This window comes from Hemicordylus capensis, chromosome 2 (assembly GCF_027244095.1).
Source record: "Hemicordylus capensis ecotype Gifberg chromosome 2, rHemCap1.1.pri, whole genome shotgun sequence".
In the NCBI taxonomy this organism is placed as follows: Eukaryota; Metazoa; Chordata; class Lepidosauria; order Squamata; family Cordylidae; genus Hemicordylus; species Hemicordylus capensis.
The window spans coordinates 413,304,171-413,323,214 of NC_069658.1; the positions used below are offsets into that span (position 1 = coordinate 413,304,171).

Here is a 19,044-nt window from a genome sequence, read left to right on the forward strand (position 1 = left end):
AGAACATGCACAATCTCCACTTCATGAAGCTATTATCCATCTTGATGTCCAGTGAATATATGCAGTGGCCAGTGATTATGCATATTATTAACCCTGACACATACATGCATTCAGATACTCTTATCATCCATCCATCCATGTTGAGTTTTATTTTACAACGTACCATTTGGCTTTTAAGCGTAAATACCTGGTATTTTCAAAATCTCACAGCATTGTGGAGAAAACTGGCTCACAGGTAATTGACTATACATCCAGAAATAGAAGAAAGCAATCTTAAGAGCTTCAGTACAATAGTTTGTAATTTTGAATTAACTGAGAGAAACAAACCAAGGAAACAGACAAAGAAAGTGGTTGAAAAATTAGCTTATTTCACTATAGCTTGTGAAATGCCAACTCCATTTGACATGGGAGAAAATAGCCAACTTATTATTGTCTGAGAAAATGTTAATAATACAGATTCTCGATCGTCTTACATATTCTGAATGCAGATGTACAAGAAACAGCCACATCCTAAACAGTAGCAAAACATAAAATGCAAATAGCATTGCACAAATCTTGCTTGTCCTGTGGCTCACATGCTCAGTTCACAATATGTATTTTATTTATTCAGTTTATATACTGCCCTTCCTCAAGTGGCTCTGGGCGGTATATAAATTAAATCATTGTTTTATGCTTTATAATTTTTGTTTTAATTATTAACTGATTTTAATGGTGTGTTAATGTAAACTGCCCTGAGCCTTTTGGAAAGGCGGTATAGAAGTTTTAATAATAAATAATCAATTAATTAATAAAATCAAAAACTCATAACAAAATAATTAAAATCAGCAAACCTTTAGACCAGATTAAAATTAGAATTAAAACTAGATATCATTAAAAGCCAAGCTAAAAAGTTGGGTCTTTAAGGATTTCCTGAAGGCCTCCAAGGAAGATAATCCTCCTGTATCCACGGGGAGTATGTTCCAGAACCCTGGGGCGACAACTGAGAAGGCCAGACCCCAGGTCGCCACCAGATGAACCAGTGGCACCCAAAGACTGACCCCTCCTTATGATGATCTTATTGAGCAGTGGGGATCTTTTAGAGGAAGATACTCTCTCAGGTAACCTGGACTGGAGCCATTCAGGGCTTTAAATAATAGGGTAATAACCAGTACTTTGTAACTTGCCTGGAAACATATTGGCAGCCTGTGCAGCTGTTTAAGAACAGGCATAATGTGGTCTCTCCGGGATACTCCAGAGACCAATTTGGCTGCTGCATTTTGAACTAAATGAAGTTTCTGAAATATGTACAAGGACAGCCCTACATAGAGCACATTGCAGTAGTCTAACCTGGAGGTTACCAGCTTTATGTACCACTGTTTTCAGGTTATTCTCCACAAGGAATGGGTGGAGTTGTTGAATCAGTCACAGCTGGTAAAAAACACTCCTAACCACAGACTCAGCCTGAGGCACCAGGGTGGGACCTGGGTCCAAGAGCACTCCCAAGCTATCAACCTGTTCTTTCTGGAGGAGTGTAACCAGAAAGAACAGAACAGGAAGTTCTATCTTGTCTTGCAGATTATGATTCTCAACAATGAGTGCCTCCGTCTTGCTTGGATTCAGCTTTAGCTTATTATCACTCATCCAGCCCATTATTCCCTGTAGGCAGGCATTTGGGGCTAACGCCATTTCCTGATATCGATGACAAGGAGAAATAGATTTGGGTGTCATCAGCATATTGATAACATCGAGCACCAAATCCCCTGTTGACCTCATCCAGCGGTTTCATGTAGATGGTAAAAAGCATTCGTGACAGCATGGAGCCCTGAGGAACTCCATGTAGAAGTTTCTGTTTTGAAGAGCAGCTGTCACCAAGTGCCACCATCTAAAATCTCCCTGAGACATAGGAGTGGAACCACTGTAAAACAATGCCTCCTATCCCCAAATTCCTCAGGCGACATGGTCGATGGTATCGAAAACCACTGGGAGATACAGCAACATGCATAAGTCCTAGGACTAATTGGGATAGGACTATAGATGTCATGGCCGCTATGAACCCCTGAGTAGCACCAGACAAGCCAAACCCAAAGTGGATATTAAAATTACCCAACACCTATAGCCTGGGTAACTCCAACCAAGCCTGAGTAATACCAACTCAGCCTGAGTAATACCAACTCAGCCACCAGCTCTGTCAGCTCAGGGGGTCTGTTAGGCAGCAGGGTGGACAGTACACTAATAGAATACACAATCTATCCCATGTCCCCAACTTAAGATACACATACTCAGTATAAGTCAATTCTCTCTCAGGGATCCTGGTAAGGGAGATGTTATTCTTATAACAACTTCCTTACCAATCTACCCACCTCCTGCCCACTTCACCTAACCTGCTCAATAACAGAGTACCCTGGGGGAAGAAGTTGGGCCCACACAGGACCACTAGCCTCTCCCAACCAGGTCTCAATTAGACAAGCCAGGTTGGCTCCTTCACCCATGATCAAATCTGCTTTGCCCCAGTCCTTTTAAGCCAAACTCCCCAGTGGACTCTGGAGCCTGGCTGATGAAACTGGCCCCTGCACCTTCTCAGGGCAATCAGACAATGGCTTAAGCTGGCAGAAGGAATTCCAGCAGCTGGTGTTCTCTGCTGGTCATGGTTGAAGGGAGGAGGCAGGGCTGGCTTGGCAAATCTCCTGGCTCAGGCAAGGGTGATTCAGGTGGGAAAGGAGTCTCTGGCCTCTTGGCGACCCCCCAGTCTTCCTCACTGCCTCTGGCTAGCCTCAGTCCTTGTAAGCCAAACACTCCAGACCCTAACTCTCACATGTATGTATATCACATTATTTGACCATGTAGATCAATGGTGCAGGGAATTGATTCTAAACTGTAGCCTTGCTACACTCTCAGTTCTTGCCATATGGTCCTTCAGGGCCCTAGTCTTCTTGACATTGATGTATGTTATCTGAGTTTTCTGCCTTTTGCTTTAGAAGAAATTCTGGAAGCAATCAGAGCCAGAAAGGGAGAAATATTGGAGGATAAAGGCTTAGTAGCTGATGAAATAGAAAAAGAAAAAGTCAATGTTGAGAATAAAGACAGTACAGATACTGATAATGGCAAAGAGGAACTTCTAAACGAACAACTGGATGTAAATGAAACGTCACTGGAGGAAAGTTCTGAAAGAGAGCGAAAGGAAGGTAAAGCTAATACACTTGTTTAATATATTTGCTGTAGTAGTGTCCACTTCAGTGTATTAAAAACTGTTTAGTACTTAATGTGTTTAAAACGCATTTTGACAGAGATTTTCTCACTTACAGAATCAGCCATCATTTCTCAGTGATGCTACGGAATGGCCATAGGACAAGCAGTTGTCATGAAATTAATTTCTGGGTGGTTAAAATTAGCCAATGTTAAACGTATCTATAAAGCTTTGTTGTGCATTTTACTGTAGAGCCAATAGACGGGGATAAAAGTAACTCTGTGGCATCACCTATTGGAGGCAACATCACGAACCCTTCTGTGGGAGAGACTAATGCTTTTGAAGGGAAGAACACAGTGGGCTGTGAATCAGAAATACTTGATAACAACGTGGAAGAAAAGACACTGGCATCATCGGCCCTGAAAGACGTCTCAGGTACAGAAGGTACTGTATCAATGCCTCTGTATTTGTATGTAGTGCATCATACTGCTTTTGCACATTATTAGCAACTAAAACCATTTAAAATACATGATGCTGCTTGTTCGCAGCCCCATCTTTGAGTCTGCAGTGCACATGTTTTAGATTGTTAGTAGCATCCCAAATTTAATGTGAGTGTATATATACTTGATATTTCTGTGCCCTTCAGATATATGGAATTGGATTAAGTTTAGTGTGACTTTGCATATTATGTTTCTAGATCCTTTAGAGATTACTTTACAGAACTGTATACATTTTTTGTCATAAAACCTACTGCTAGTGTGCAACTGCTGCAAGGGTTTATTGAAGGTTCTTTAGACATAGTTCATGCTTTTTAATCTGCTATTAGACTACCAGCAGAAGTGCTAATTTTATTTTTTTTAATTTATTTTTATTTTTACATTTCTATACCGCCTTTCGTTAAAAAGAAAACCCCAAGGCAGTTTACAAAAATTAAAACATACAATAAAAGCAGTAAAAACATCAAGCAATAAAAACATCAAGCTAAAAACATGTAAACAAGCATAAAAACACGACAACATAACAGATAAAAACACAGAGAAGCCACAGTAAAGACGATCATGTAAAAGCCTGGGTAAAAAGCCAAGTCTTTAAAAGCTTTCTAAAAGCCGTGATGGAGTCTGAGGAACGAATGGCCACCGGGAGAGCATGCCAGAGTCTAGGGGCAGCAACAGAGAAGGCCCTGTCCCGAGTGCACGAAAGCCGGGCCTCCCTCATTGTCGGCACCCGGAGCAGGGCCCCCTCAGATGTCCTTGTCAAGTGGGCAGCAACCCTTGGGAGCAGGCGGTCCCTCAAATACCCCGGGCCCAAACCGTTAAGGGCTTTAAAAGTCAAAACTAGCACCTAGAATTGGACCCGGAAACGAACCGGCAGCCAGTGCAGCTCTTTCAAAATGGGGGTGATATGTTCCCAACGGGCAGCTCCAGATAACACCCTTGCTGCCGTGTTTTGCACTAGCTGCAGTTTCCGGATATTCTTCAAGGGCAGCCCCACGTAGAGCGCGTTACAGTAATCCAGCCGCGACGTGACTAAGGCGTGGGTAACCGTGGCCAGATCTGCCTTCTCGAGAAAGGGACGCAGCTGGCGCACCAGCCGAAGCCGTGCAAAGGCACCCCTGGCCACCGCCTCCACCTGAGCCTCCAAAAGCAGAGCCGGGTCCAGTAGTACCCCCAAGCTGCGTACTTGCTCCTTCAAGAGGAGTGCAACCCCATCCAGATCCGGTAAAATCTCCTCATCCCGATTGGCTCTCCTACTGACCAACAGTACCTCCATCTTATCCGGATTCAATTTCAGTTTGTTAGCCCACATCCACCCCATCACGGCCTCCAGCCCCCGATTCAGGACATCCACCGCCTCCCTAGGATCAGATGACAAGGAGAGATAGAGCTGAGTGTCATCCGCATATTGCTGACAACTCAGTCCAAATCCCCGGATGACCTCTCCCAGCGGCTTCATGTAGATGTTAAACAGCATGGGGGACAAGACCGATCCCTGCGGGACCCCACAGGCCAACGGCCACGGGGCTGAGCAGTAGTCCCCCAGCACCACCTCCTGGACCCTCCCCTCAAGAAAGGACCGGAACCACTGCAATGCAGTGCCTCCAATTCCCATACTCGAGAGGCGGCCCAGAAGGATACCATGGTCGATGGTATCGAACGCTGCCGAGAGGTCCAGCAGAACCAACAGGGACGCACTCCCCCTGTCTAGTTCCCAGCGTAGGTCATCCACTAGAGTGACCAAGGCAGTCTCAGTCCCATACCCGGGGCGGAAGCCAGATTGAAAAGGGTCCAGATAATCCGTATCATCCAAGACCCTCTGCAGCTGGGACGCCACCACACGCTCCATCACCTTGCCCAAAAAGGGAAGGTTAGACACAGGTCTATAGTTGTCCAGGTTGGAGGGATCAAGGGAGGGCTTTTTTAATAGTGGTCTTACCACCGCCTCTTTGAGGCACGATGGCATCCTGTCCTCCCTTAATGAAGCATTAACAATCACCTCCAACCATCTGCCTGTCCCCTCCGTGGCAGCTTTTATTAGCCATGAAGAGCAAGGTTCAAGAGCGCATGAAGTCGCCTGCACACTGCTGAGGATCTTGTCCACATCCTCAGGTCGCACCAACCGAAAAGAATCCAACACAACGGGACCAGATGGTACCAAAGGCACGTCTGCCGGAACTGCCAAAACTCTTGAGTCCAGGTCAGCACGGATGTAAGTGACTTTATCTGCAAAGCGACAGGCAAACCGATCACAAAGAGCTGTAGATGACTCCTCCCCCATTGTCTGGGGGGATGTATGGAGCAAGGTTTTCACCACACGAAACAGCTCTGTTTGTCTGCACTGAGCAGACGCAATGGAGGTGGAGAAAAAGCATTTCTTCGCCGCCCCCACCGCCACAGCATAGTCCCTAAAATGGGCTCTAAGCCCGTGTTCGGTCGGATTCGTGACGACTCCTCCTCCAGCGTCGCTCCAGCCGTCGCCCGAGTTGCTTCATCACCCTAAGCTCCGAGGAAAACCAAGGAGCCGAACGGGCTCCACCAAGCCGGAGAGGGCGTTTAGGAGCAACCGTGTCAACAGCCCGGGCCATCTCTCCATTCCAGAGATCAACCAAGGCCTCGACAAGGTCACCAGCTCTGGACACTGGAAACTCCCCGAGGGCCATCTGAAATCCGAGCGGATCCATAAGCCTCCGGGGGCGGACCATCTTAATCGGCCCACCACCCCTGCAGAGGGCAGACGGAGCAGTCAAACTAAACCCCACCAGGTGATGATCTGTCCATGACAAGGGAGTGGTCTCAAATTCCCCCATCTCCAGGTCATTTATTTCCCGGTCGGCAAAAACCAGATCCAGAGTGTGTCCCGCCACGTGGGTAGGGCCCGATACCAATTGAGACAGGCCCATGGTTGCCATGAAATCCTGAGCCGCACCCACTAGGGGGGCCTCAGCGTGGACATTGAAATCCCCCAAAACAATAAGCCTGGGGGAACCCAAGGCCACCTCCAAGACCACCCCCGCCAGCTCAGGTAGGGAGACTGAAGTGCAGCGGGGTGGTCGGTACACCAGCAGAATCCCCAGCCTATCTCGGAGGCCCACCCTCAAGGACAAACACTTGAAATTCTGAGATTGCCTGACCGGGCACCTGGAACGGGGAGAGTCTCACGAAAGATGACTGCAACGCCTCCTCCCCGACCCTCAAGGCGGGGCTGCTGCACGATCTGGAAACCTGGAGGACAAAGCTGAGAGAGACCGACCCCGCCCAGTGCATCCAACCAGGTCAGCACGCTCATCCACAATCAGATTGTGGATGAGAGATGTTTTTGCATTAACTGACCTGGCATTCAGCAGCAGCACCCTAATCCTCGAAGGAGTGTTCTCAGAGCTCTCTAGGATCAGAGGGTTGGGAGAAGGGCCGGAAAAAGGAACAGACCTCAATTGCCTGGACCGATTTCCCCTGTAACGGCCCGCCCAACTCCCACCGCCATACCTCCCTCTGCCCGCTACCCGTGATATTGCCGCCCCCACTCCAGACCCACTTTTTCGCTCTCCCAGACACATCTCCCCAGACTAACCCACCACGGCCACTTGGCTTAATAAAAACCAGAACCAGGCTGATGTAAACTCCTGCTAGCTTCTCGATTAAGGGAAGATGGATCTTCAGGCAGAGAAGAGAGATCTTCTGGGACCCCAGGCAGAGGAGAGAGATCTTCTGGGCCCCCAGGCAGCTCGCCCCACAGCTGAGAGCCACAAGGACGAGAGCCCTTGTGCTCTCGCCCCTTCGGCTCGCGCCAAGAGGCTCGCGCCCCTGGGCCAGCCTGCCCTATATAATGGCAGAAGCCCCAGCTCAGCAGCAGCCCAGGAGATGTAACACACCTGGAGAAGTAACACAATTTTGTGTGTGTGTGTGCTTTCATGTTCCATGGTTTCTAGAAAGTAGCCTTCCCAGTGGAGTATTCTTTATCTTGGCTGATGGATATCAGTTTGGCCAGTTTCTTTAAGGCATTTTGCCCACTTGCTTAAAATTGCCTGTGCAGTATGCCTCACACTGCTGGAATGGTCGTGACTGATAGGGCATCTTCCTTTCAACCTTTCATTGCAAAACTATCTTAACATTTGTCTTTGATCCCACAGCAGTCTCTTGTGCCCTCCCAAGGCCTCTCCTCACTCTGTTCCTGAACGTCCCTGACCTTCAAAGGAAGCTTTTTAGGGGACAGAAGAGAGAAGGGCTGCTTCGGAGAGGAGGGGATGGAGAAGTTTGCTTGTGGAAGGGTCCTTCCACATGCATACTTTAGGATACAACACAGCAATGTAGTACATCAAAACTGAAGTAGTTTGAAATGTGAAATTTGATGAGAACATTAAGCATCACTTAGGGCTCTCAAATGAAGATCTGATGAAGTATTCTTTTACTAATAGGAAAGTCTTACTGAAAGTCATCTAATGCAGACTGGTTACTTAATGAAGAAAAATAGGTTACTTACCTGTAACTTATGATCTGGAGGTGATCCGTTGTCAGTCATGAGAAATGGGTTACTGTGCCTGAACAAGGACCTTCCGGATGGATTAAATAGCTCCTCTGTGGCACCCCTCCCTGCCGTGCACGTGCTCAATGCCTTCCTTTATTCAGCAGTAGGGCGCCATCTTGATTCAGTTTATTTTTGACCACACATCGAGACCTTTGGGTTGCTCTTCAGTGATGAGAAAAGAAAACTTTATTTGATAGGATTTGACTGTGTTCTTTGACCTACAGATTGTGAGCTTACTCTTCTTTGGTTTCTGAATGTCTGACTTGGTGGTTTGGAATTCTAAGGCTTTGCCATTAGAATGGAGGGAGCGGGGAGAAAGAAGGCTACTTTCAAATGTTGCTCTCAGTGTAGAGTGAAATTGCCTTCTACTGATGAACATGACTTGTGCCTGTTGTTTTTTGGGTGAACAGCATGTGCTTGTAGGATTTGCAAATAGTTTTCGAAACAAACTTTAAAAAATCGACCGTTGCACTTCACAGCAGCTTTGTATGGTGGCGCACTGCGTCCACCAACACTGAGACTGGAGTAGGGATATCAACATCCATGTGTTTGGCGCTGTCGACATCGATGGTTTTGTTGTCAGAGTCAGGGTCTGTGCATGCACAGTCTAAAACCCTGCCAAATGACCCTGAAGAGATTGTCTTCAAAAAGCCAAGAAGCTCTGGTGCTGGACATAAGGAACATAAGTAGCATCAAGTCGCTTCCAACACCGACAGTCCACCTCCGAAGAAACATAAATCAAAGACTCCCATGTCCATCAAGGTGGAGGATTCCCTTGGCCACGTCGATTCAGTGTCGAGATTCATATACACCAATGGATTCTTCGTTGATGAAACCTTCAAAGCTGAAGACTTCTCAACTCTCCAATGGCCCACTAATGTGTCCGTCGACATGGGTCATGTTGATTGATGTTGACATCGATGCTGACCCCATTATTTATTATTGATGGCAGATATCGAACATGGATTGACTCAAAAGAATGTTCCGAGTTCACCACTGGCAATGGTGCCTCCTTATTCCTACAAGCCTCTGACATTATCTCCAGCGCGGACACCGGTGAGGTTTCCTCTGCTGTTGTTTGACAATGCTGATGATACCTTTCTAGGTCACAGCACTGTGAAGTTGCTAATTAGTATGTTAGACTCTGCCACCAGCACTCCTTCTAGCTCCATGTTTCAGGGGTTCTTGAGCGGCAGCTTGGATGTTGATGTGGATGCGGAAGGAGACTCAACTCCTAAAACTCCATCCATGTCACCATTTGCAAGCTCTAAGACCAGAATGAGTCTCTCCTCTTTCCAACTAGTGTGACCTGATACGCTGACGGCCACTATGCCTCCTGCCACCTCTGTCACACTGTGGAGGCCATCTTCTACATTTATCCCTTCAAAACCTTTTGTGCCACAAAAGGGACCTGCTACTCGAATGTGGTTTTAGACACATAATCAGTAAACCCTCTAATTTTTTTCATCTCTGTGCGGAATGAGTTTTGTTCTAGCTGGCAGTATCAAGGCAGTGTGTGTGCACCTGCATCCAGAATGAGATCTTCATCAACCTGAGCGGGATCTAAAATGAACTGAGCGGACATCCAAAAACGTGTGGCGCACACACGTCTTAGAGGGAACACTGCACACAATGTCTCCTGCAACAAAACTGGACTTCACAGAATTTCAGTTACGGAAGGCGCAGCATATACTGCAAGACAATATTGAGTAACAGCAATCTGTCTCTGTACAGTGTGTGCTGCCTCAGCCTGCTGCCACGCCACCACCTCATTCTATACCTGCAGCGACCCATAGGGATGAGTCAAGGTGTTCAGACTACACCTGTTCTGGTTGATGTGGCTGTCGCACCTGCGGCACAGTCCTTGCCTCGGCATCCAATAACACCACCTCCTGCTGAAGATAGTGTGCATCCACCTGTACAACCATTGGGTGCCCCAGTATCAGTTTCAGAGGTGGTTCCTATACAGTCTGACAACTATTACAATTCCTACGATTCCTCTGAGTCATACATTGATTGTGAAGGGGGAGTTCCGGAGGACCCTTCAAATCCACTCTTGGACATACCCCCGAAACTATCCACCTCACCTAATGAGAAATTGAAATTCTACACTAAGATGATACAGCAAATGGCTGAGTTTCTAGGTCTAGAGATAAAATGACCTACTCCAGACCTTGATGACCACAGTACAATCAGTGCAGCCTGTCATCTTACCCATGTTACCAGTTATAATTAAAGCGGCTAAGACAGCATGGGAAGTCTTGCAAACTTCTACTCTGACTTCCAAGTGTCTAGAGAGTTTGCTTACCTTTTAAAAGCGTCCTATTCTGAACTCGTTAGTAATAGACTGTGCAATCTCATCTAAATCGGGCCACCATCATTTGACTCCTTCCGATAAAGAAGATAGAAAGTTGGACATTGTTGGATGCTACATTTACTTGACTGTGAGCCTGTCTGTTCTCATTGTGAATTATGTGGCCTGCATGGCCCGTTATAATTATTGCCTGTGGGACTCCTTACAAAAGGAGCTCTCATTGCTGAACCCAGAGGACTTTATGTCTAAATATGAGGAAATGCTTAACAAATCAGCTGAACTTACCAGACAGCACATTCAAACACTTGGCAAAAACTGTGAATCTAGGACAATTACCACTGCAGTCTCTCTCAGGCAGCATGCCTGGTTGCGTTGTTCAATCCTGCAGAATGATGAGAGATCACATTGAAAATCTGCCATTCAACTACGAAGGACCATTTAGTGAGACAACAGACTCTATGGTAGGGATTTTTTAAAAGTCAAAGTTTACAGATAAGAACTTTTCGTCTACTGAGTCGACTACTCAAGGCTGTTCCCGCTGCCGGAACTTCATTTGACAACGTTCTTATGTATCAAGTCCATAAAGATTTTAAGAAACAGTACAAGCCGTACCACAAAAAGGGGTTTGGTCAGAAAAACAAAAATCAAAGGCACCGTGCTGGAAAGGATGCCTCCAAGCAGTCATTTTGATTCCCAAGAATGTCGTCCACACATACCATCATCGTTTGACAGAGTTTTGAACACTAAAATACTGGCTATCAGTGGCATGTCTGTAATACCACCTCCTTTGCCACCCTGTGTCATCAGACTAGTCAGTCATGTTTCAGCATGGAACCAGATAACATCAGACAAGTGGATCTTAAGAATTATCAATACTGGTCATGCAATTGAGTTTGAAACTTTGCCAAATTTTGAGGGCATGAAGATCACTCCCCCAATTCCTGCCTTGTGGGAAGAAATATGAACTTTATTGGAGAAAGGAGCGATAGGACTGGCTGAAGGGATTCTACTTGCATTATTTCCTCATCTCGAGTCAGGATGGCGGGATCAGAGCTATTATGGATCTCCAAGACCTCAGTCAATTCATTGATGCATGCAAGTTCTGTATGATGACACTGCAAGGAATTCTTCTACTACTCACCAAAGAGGAGTGGCTTGCTATGTTAGATCTCAAAGGCACGTATTTTCATATTGAAATTCAACACAACCACTTGAAGTACATATGGTTCTCTTTAGGAAGCTCAGTGTGTCAGTACAGGGTCCTGCCCTTCTGCTTATCTATGGCATCGAGGGTGTTTACCAAATATATGACAGCAATTGTAGGTTACATGCATACACAGAGTATCATCGTATTCCCTTTCCTGGATGACTGGCTCCTGGTACACCAGGACAGGTCAGAATTGGAGTCCCAGATCCAGTATGTCTTGCAACTGTTGGAGGACTTGGGAGTCTAGGTCAGTTGGGCCAAGTCGAAACTGCAACCAACAAGATTGATAGATTACATTGGAACAGTGTTGGACCCGCTGTCAAAGCGAGCATTCCTATCGGAGAAATGATATCTTCACTTTTGTTCTCTGGTGGAGGCATTCGAAAACCAACCGCTACAGCGGGCCAAACAGGTTCAGAGGTTGCTCAGCCTTATGGCCTCTTGCAAAGCAACCATCCTCCATACTCAACTACACATGCGGCAACTACAGCTTTGGTTTCTGCTGTCATTCTGCCCAAATGTCAACAATCAGCAGGTGCTGCTGGAAATTCCCCTCCGTGTACTGAAGTCCTTGCAATGGTGGAAAGTGCAGGAGAATCTACTTCCAGTCATGTCTTTCAAACCTCTGACTCAGACAAGGTGGGTAACAACAGACACTTCCGTGTGGGGAGCACATTGCGGGAGCCATCAAACTCAGGGCTTGTGGACAGCACAACAGCAGAAGATGCACATCAACCTCCTGGAGCTGATGGCGGCGTTTCTGGCTTGAATGTCTTTTGCGCACCAATAAAGGACTCCACAGTACAACTGCAAATGGACAATACTACGACGATTGCCTATGTCAGTCGCCAGGGAGGCACAGTTATGAGGCCTCTATGTGCAATAAGCACACAACTTTGGAATTGGTGCATTGCCCAAAATGTGTTGCTAGTGGCTGTCCACATCAAGGGTGTGGAGAAAGTCTTAGCGGACGACTTGAGCAGGACATTCGAAGATTAACAGCATCTTGAATGGGTGCTCCAGCAAGCGTGCCTGGACTGTTCGATTGCCACGTGAGAGATTCCCCAGGTGGATATGTTTGTAACGGAAGAGAACAAGAAATTTCCATGATTCTGTTCCAGATCGGGCATTGGGTGAGCATCTCTGGGGGATGCTTTTCAGTACAACAGGAACAAGAATCTGCTATATATGTTTTCTCCACTGCCCCTAGTCAGTAGAGTTGTAGGCAAGCTGATACAGGATGATGTGAAAGTTATTTTAGTGACGCCATGGTGGCCATGCCAGCCATGGTTTCCATCACTACTCAGACTGACAGGGAACAATTTTTGCCATCTACCTCTCGACTCAGATCTGCTAACAAGAGACAGAGGTTGAAGAGTGTCCCTGCAGACACTGCAGCTTACAGTGTGGAAAGTCAGCTATTAAAGAGAATCCTGTTAAACTGTTGTAGGCCTTTTTCTTGGAAAAGTTATACTAGTAAATGTAAGCCTTTTACCACTTATGCCAAGGACCACGGATTTGACCCATTCAGAGCTTCAATGGATCAGATTCTACGGTACCTTACCAGTCTGAAAGAATCTAGTCTGGCAAACGTATCTTTATGGGTGCATCTTGCTGCTATTTCAGCTAAGTGCAGAGGCTGGCAAGGCAGGACCGCCTTCTCTCATCCTTGATGCAAAAAGTTCCTGCAAGTCATCAATAACCTATATCCTCCTATGCACCACTCACCTGAGCAGCGGAGTCTATCTCTAATACTGGCTTCACTAATGGAACCTCCTTTTGAGCCGCTTCATGAGCCAAGCTTGCGTTATTTGATACCCAAAACTGCATTTTTTCAAGAGCCTGAGACATGCCTGGAATAGGCTTTACATTCGTTGGATGTCAGGTGCTGCCTTCTCCCGTTAACTGAAAAGGACAAAAGACTTTCAACGTACAAAGCTGCTCTTTGTATTATTTAAAGGCAAGAATAATGGCATGGCAGTGTCAAGACAGAGGCTCTCTCATTGGTTGGTTGAACTGATTTTGTTAACATAAAAGTTACAAAACCGGCAACCTCGGAAGGTGTTGAAGCACACTCCATGAGAACGTATGCTACTTCTGCTGCTCATTTATCTGGACTCCCTTTTAAGGACTTGTGTGCAGCTGCCACTTAGACTAGACATATGCCTTTCATAAAGCATTATGCCATCGACCTACTTGTGGCTGCTGAAGCCAGATTTGGAAGAGAGGTACTCAAGAGGTTTCTATAGTGAGTGGAACAGCTGCACCCTCCGCCATGGTGGGGGGAGCTGCTTAATCACCCCTTTCTCATGATGACAGTGGATCACTTCCAGATAAACAGGTTGCTTACCTGTAACTTATGATCTGGAGGTGATGCATTGTTATCCCACCCGTACCTTTCCGCTGCAGCATTGTAAGACTGGCAGATGACTTACCTGTATGGACAGTTGATTGGACACTTCAAGGTTTGTCTGAACATCAGGAGGTCTGCGAGAAACTGAATCAAAATGGCCTCCGACTGCCAAGTAAAGGAAGGCACTGAGCATGTGCACAACAGGGAAAGGCACCAGAGACGAGCTATTTAATCCATCTGGAAAGTCCTTGTTCAGGCGCAGTAACCCATTTCTCATGACTGACAACGGATCACCTCCAGATCATAAGTTACAGGTAAGTAACCTATTTTTCTTCATTATGAGATGGAGGAATTAACTGGGAAGCCATTTCCCTATGGCACTATTCCACAAGACTGCAGTATGTATCTAAAAACCATAAACCCATGAGCAGGACTGATTGTGTCACTTTCCCTACCCAATATGAGCATAGAAGAATGCAGTCCCTTGCACATATTTCTTGTGGTGCAATCCAGAAAAAAACTCATGATTTTGCAGAGCTTGTTGCTTGGTCTTTCACATTTGCTGAAATGCAAGAATAAAATCGTAAACCATTGCTACTAAAATTTGTAAAAGTGTGTGTGTGTGTGTGTGTGTGTGTGTGTGTGTGTGTGTGTGTGTGTGTGTAAAAAATAGAGAAGTGCTGCTCCCATTTAAGTAAGCATTGTTGTCTGGTCTTGTTTTAGTATTGACATTTTAGCTGCTTCCAAATTGAATTTTATCTTGCATTCTGAAATGCTCTTGAGGTAGTCCTATCTAAAATAGTTGTTTTCTTTTGTAGATGAAACCGCTAAGTCAATTTCTATCCTGAATGAGGGTACATCTGCTGAAGCACTCCTATCTGATCCAGAAATCAGTGGTAACAATGAACTACATTCTCTGCAAAGTGACTTGATGAGGTCATCTGATGAAGTGGAAAATATTGAAGGAGAATCCCAGAGCTCAGAGGAGTTAGGTAAAAAAATAATCTGTCACTATGGTATGGTCATTGGTAGTCTTTTATTTTTAAGTTGCGTAGTTTTCATGTTTTAAGAAATGCCTGTAATTGCCATTTTTGTTGATCACTTGTTCAGTATTTTTCTTTTCTTTCTTTTTGCACAGGGGATAAATCTAATGGTGAAAGAAGTGAATCTCCAAACACAGGTCGAAGCACCCCAGGTTCAACACGAATGGTCACCAGATTACGAAATCCAGAAAGCAAACTCAGCCAGCTGAAAAGCCAGCAGGTTGCTGCTGCCGCACATGAAGCCAATAAGCTATTTAAAGAGGGCAAAGAGGTTTGTATTACTTATGAAAATGCAAAAAACACAGGTTTATATTATTTAAGGAGCACTCTTACAGCTTGGAAAGCCAAATGAAGATTGCCATCCAGATTGCAACTTTAATTAGGACACCAAGACCATCCATAAAATCACCAACATTTGTTTTATTAAACCTGCAGTTACCATTTCTTTGCTCTAGAACGCAAAATTGTTGGTGCCACTGGCGGTGATCACAAATCCATCTAGGCTGCTATAGACCAACAATAAGTTTAATAAACTGCATGCTTAGAGCATGACTGTGTTTATGGTAGAAGAATGTAGGGATGTGCACGGAACCACAGAAGCGTGGTCTGGCACTGGGGGGAGTGTCTCTTTAACGGGGGGCAGTAGTACTCCCCCCCCCCGCCGCTCTTCCCTCTCAGGCGCTGGTGCTTCTGAAAACGTTCTTGGGGCAGCAGAGTTCCTCCCTGCCGCCCCTGCCCCCGTCGTTGTCTCTGTAAGCCTTAAACTACGAAGAGTTGGTGGCGCGCATGCGCCCTTCGTGGCGCGTGTGCTCGTCTCTGCTGGCACGCGCGCAGCGTGACTTATATGGTGCGCACGTGCCAGTGGCGAAGACAAGCACGCATGCCGCGAAGCGCACATGCGCACCGCCAGCTCTTCATAGTTTAAGGCTTACAGAGACAACGGCGGGGGCAGGGGCGGCAGAGAGAAACTCTGCCGCCCCAAGAACGTTTTTAGAAGCACCAGTGCCGGAGGGGGAAGGGCGCGGTGGGGTAAGTACTAACCCCCCCTTAAAGAGACACTCCCCTGCCCTTCCAAACCGCTGGAATTCCGGACCGGTCCGGAGGCCTTTTCTATGGCCCCGGACCGGTCCGTGCACACCACTAGAAGAATGTTAGCAGAGTATGAGCCACTGTAATTAGGCAGGTCCTTAGCTTGCGGGAGCATTGAATCTCTACAGCAGGGGTTTAATCTGTGGTACTCTAGATGTTGCTGAACTACAAGTCCCATCATCCCCAGCTACAGTTTATTGTGGCTATGGGTTTCCTCACAGGCTGGGAAACCCCTATTTTACAGTCTTTCTATTTGGGCACCAGTTAGTAGATGAAAAGTGGTGACTCTTTTTAGGCTATTGAGTCAAATATAGAAACGCTCTTCACATGGAAATTTCCACATGTGGAAATGCTCTCCACATTTGCAGGGATGGCCAGCTCTTGCATCCAGTGAAAAGGCTCATCACATCTCATAGGTGACCTAGGCGCTGGCCAGTCCGAATTGAGGACTTTTTCTCCGAACTTAGGGCTCTTCCTCCTAAATAGATTTTAACGTGCATGACTAAAGGAGTTTCTGGACTGGACTGATTTGCCTTCATGAAAAAAGGATTAAGGGTGTACCTCATGGTTGAATCCACTTAATAACAAAAGATAGGGAATGTACTTATTCAGAATGCTCAGTAGAGTGAAAGTCCCAGATATCTGTGGTGGCACTCCTGAGCAAAGTTCTGAGATCTAAGGTTCGTCACAAATGCACAAATAACTCTTTAGTGTAGCAAAAACAGCAGAGTCCTATGACACTCTAAAGACATATCATGGCATGAGCTTATAGGCTGAACCTACTTCAGATGCATGCTTCTGCAGTTTAATAGGTATACTTGTTAATCCTCAGTATTCCAATTCTAAAGAAAAATGGAGCTAGAACTCTTGACTCGCACTAAAATTTAAGGTTGAAAAAATCCTATATTTCATTTGTTTTGTTTTGATAAGGTCCTGGTGGTTAATTCCCAAGGGGAAATCTCCCGATTAAACACCAAGAAGGAAATAGTGATGAAAGGAAACATCAACAATTACTTTAAGCTAGGTCAAGAAGGGAAGTACCGTGTCTACCACAATCAGTATGCCACCAATTCTTTCGCTTTGAACAAGCATCAGCACCGGGAAGACCATGACAAAAGACGGCACCTCTCTCACAAATTTTGTCTGAGTCCTGCTGGAGAGTTCAAATGGAATGGATCTGTCCATGGGTCAAAGGTTCTCACGATATCCACTCTGAGGCTTACAATTATTCAACTTGAGAACAACATCCCATCCTCATTCCTTCACCCCAACTGGGCTTCGCACAGGTGAAGACATCTGTGTGTTTTTGTTGTATTGTAAGCTTGATTGTGCTGTTTACATAGTCCCATTGATGATACTAAGGCTATTTTAATTACTGATGGATCAGTATGTTTTGAAGTCAGTTGAGATAACTTTATTTACAGAACAAACTTAAAACTCTTCATATTTTGCCAGTGTAGGTCTAACTGGATCAAGGCTGTTCAGATGTGTAGCAAACCTAGAGAATTTGCATTAGCTTTGGCTATACTGGAATGTGCAATTAAACCAGTCGTCATGCTCCCAATCTGGAGGGAGTCTTTGGGACACACCAGGTAAGAAGTTTCATTTGTATATAAAGCGCAATTCTGTTGTTGCTGAGAAGCTTAATACTATAAAAACAGAGACAGACACACTGAGAATGTATTGGCACTGTTCTTCCAACATGATTGCAAGTTTTTCGTGAAGGCTAGACCATTGTCGTTTGAACCAAATGATGGAATAGTAACCAGAGAATTCTAGATAGTATAGTTTTTTTCTTGTGTTGGGAAAACTTTGCACCATAAATATTCTTGCACTCAACTGTTTAATTTTTGTGAATTTGTTAACAAAGTAGACTTCAGCAGCTTGCCTATTGGTGATAGCTGACCAGAAGGAATCATACGTGTCATTGTTTCTTTGTGATTAGATTACGCAGAATGACAGCTATTGAAAGAGAAGAAAAGGAGAAAGTGAAAAAAAAGGAGAGAAAACAAGAGGAGGAAGAAACCATGCAACAAGCAACATGGGTGAAATATACCTTTCCTATCAAACACCAGGTACTGTTTTTGCATAACAATCTTTTTTTTTAGGAAGACTTATTGGAAGATGTATGCTGCTCTTGGATAAAATAAAACAAATTTAGTCTTGTAAATTTCAAGCATGTCAGTTAAATAAAACAGTAGTAGCAATGTCTTATTAACTAAGGTAAGTGGATGGATGGATGGATGGATTAACTAAGGTTTGATGATTCAGACATCTCACCAAGCCATAGGTAAGTGAACATGATTAAACATGATTTAGTATGATGTCTGAATTTGAACCAGTAGGTGCAGCATAAGTTTATTAACAAGTTGGCTTTCAAATTTCCTGTTTTCCTAGTGAAATATGTAAAGAGAGGCTTTTGTATGCTCAAAAAACCTAAGTGAAACTTAGAATTATGCAACAATTGAATAAGTTCATATTCTCTAGAGTCAGCTGCAGGGAGATTGAATTTAACTAGAATGTTGATTGTTATTTTTTAATTTAGAGAAAAACTTTATGTTCAAAATGCATTGGCAACTTCAAAAATACCTTGGTCTGTCCCATCTCCATTAGTCTTATGTCTATTCTATGATGTGAGACTGTCCTTTTCTGCTTGCATTGTTGTATTTGGCAGGGGCAGTTGTTCCAAAGGTATGCACAGTCCTCCCCCAATTATGCTTATCACTGGTTTGGATCGTGGCCTAAGTGGTTCCTTGTAGCACTTGTTTAAAAGCCATGTTTTTGTGTGAGAGAGTACTGTAATTTATATAAGATTTTGAAATATATTTAAAAACCATTAATTAATTAATTAATTAA

At 45.1% G+C, this 19,044-nt stretch overlaps 1 protein-coding gene across 9 annotated transcripts in view; it reads left to right on the forward strand.

Annotated features, from left to right (window-relative positions):
* BPTF (bromodomain PHD finger transcription factor) overlaps positions 1 to 19,044 on the forward strand; it is a 148,268-nt gene that overhangs the window by 62,174 nt on the left and 67,050 nt on the right. For 8 of the 9 annotated variants that reach the window (XM_053291896.1, XM_053291898.1, XM_053291892.1 and 5 more), the window contains exons 4-10: positions 2,955 to 3,161; positions 3,416 to 3,607; positions 14,875 to 15,048; positions 15,195 to 15,370; positions 17,119 to 17,474; positions 17,649 to 17,780; positions 18,134 to 18,263. In XM_053291896.1, coding sequence (XP_053147871.1) covers positions 2,955 to 3,161; positions 3,416 to 3,607; positions 14,875 to 15,048; positions 15,195 to 15,370; positions 17,119 to 17,474; positions 17,649 to 17,780; positions 18,134 to 18,263 — 1,367 coding nt within the window. The remainder of the gene's footprint in view (positions 1 to 2,954; positions 3,162 to 3,415; positions 3,608 to 14,874; positions 15,049 to 15,194; positions 15,371 to 17,118; positions 17,475 to 17,648; positions 17,781 to 18,133; positions 18,264 to 19,044) is intronic. The other variant, XM_053291890.1, reaches the window with a different exon arrangement.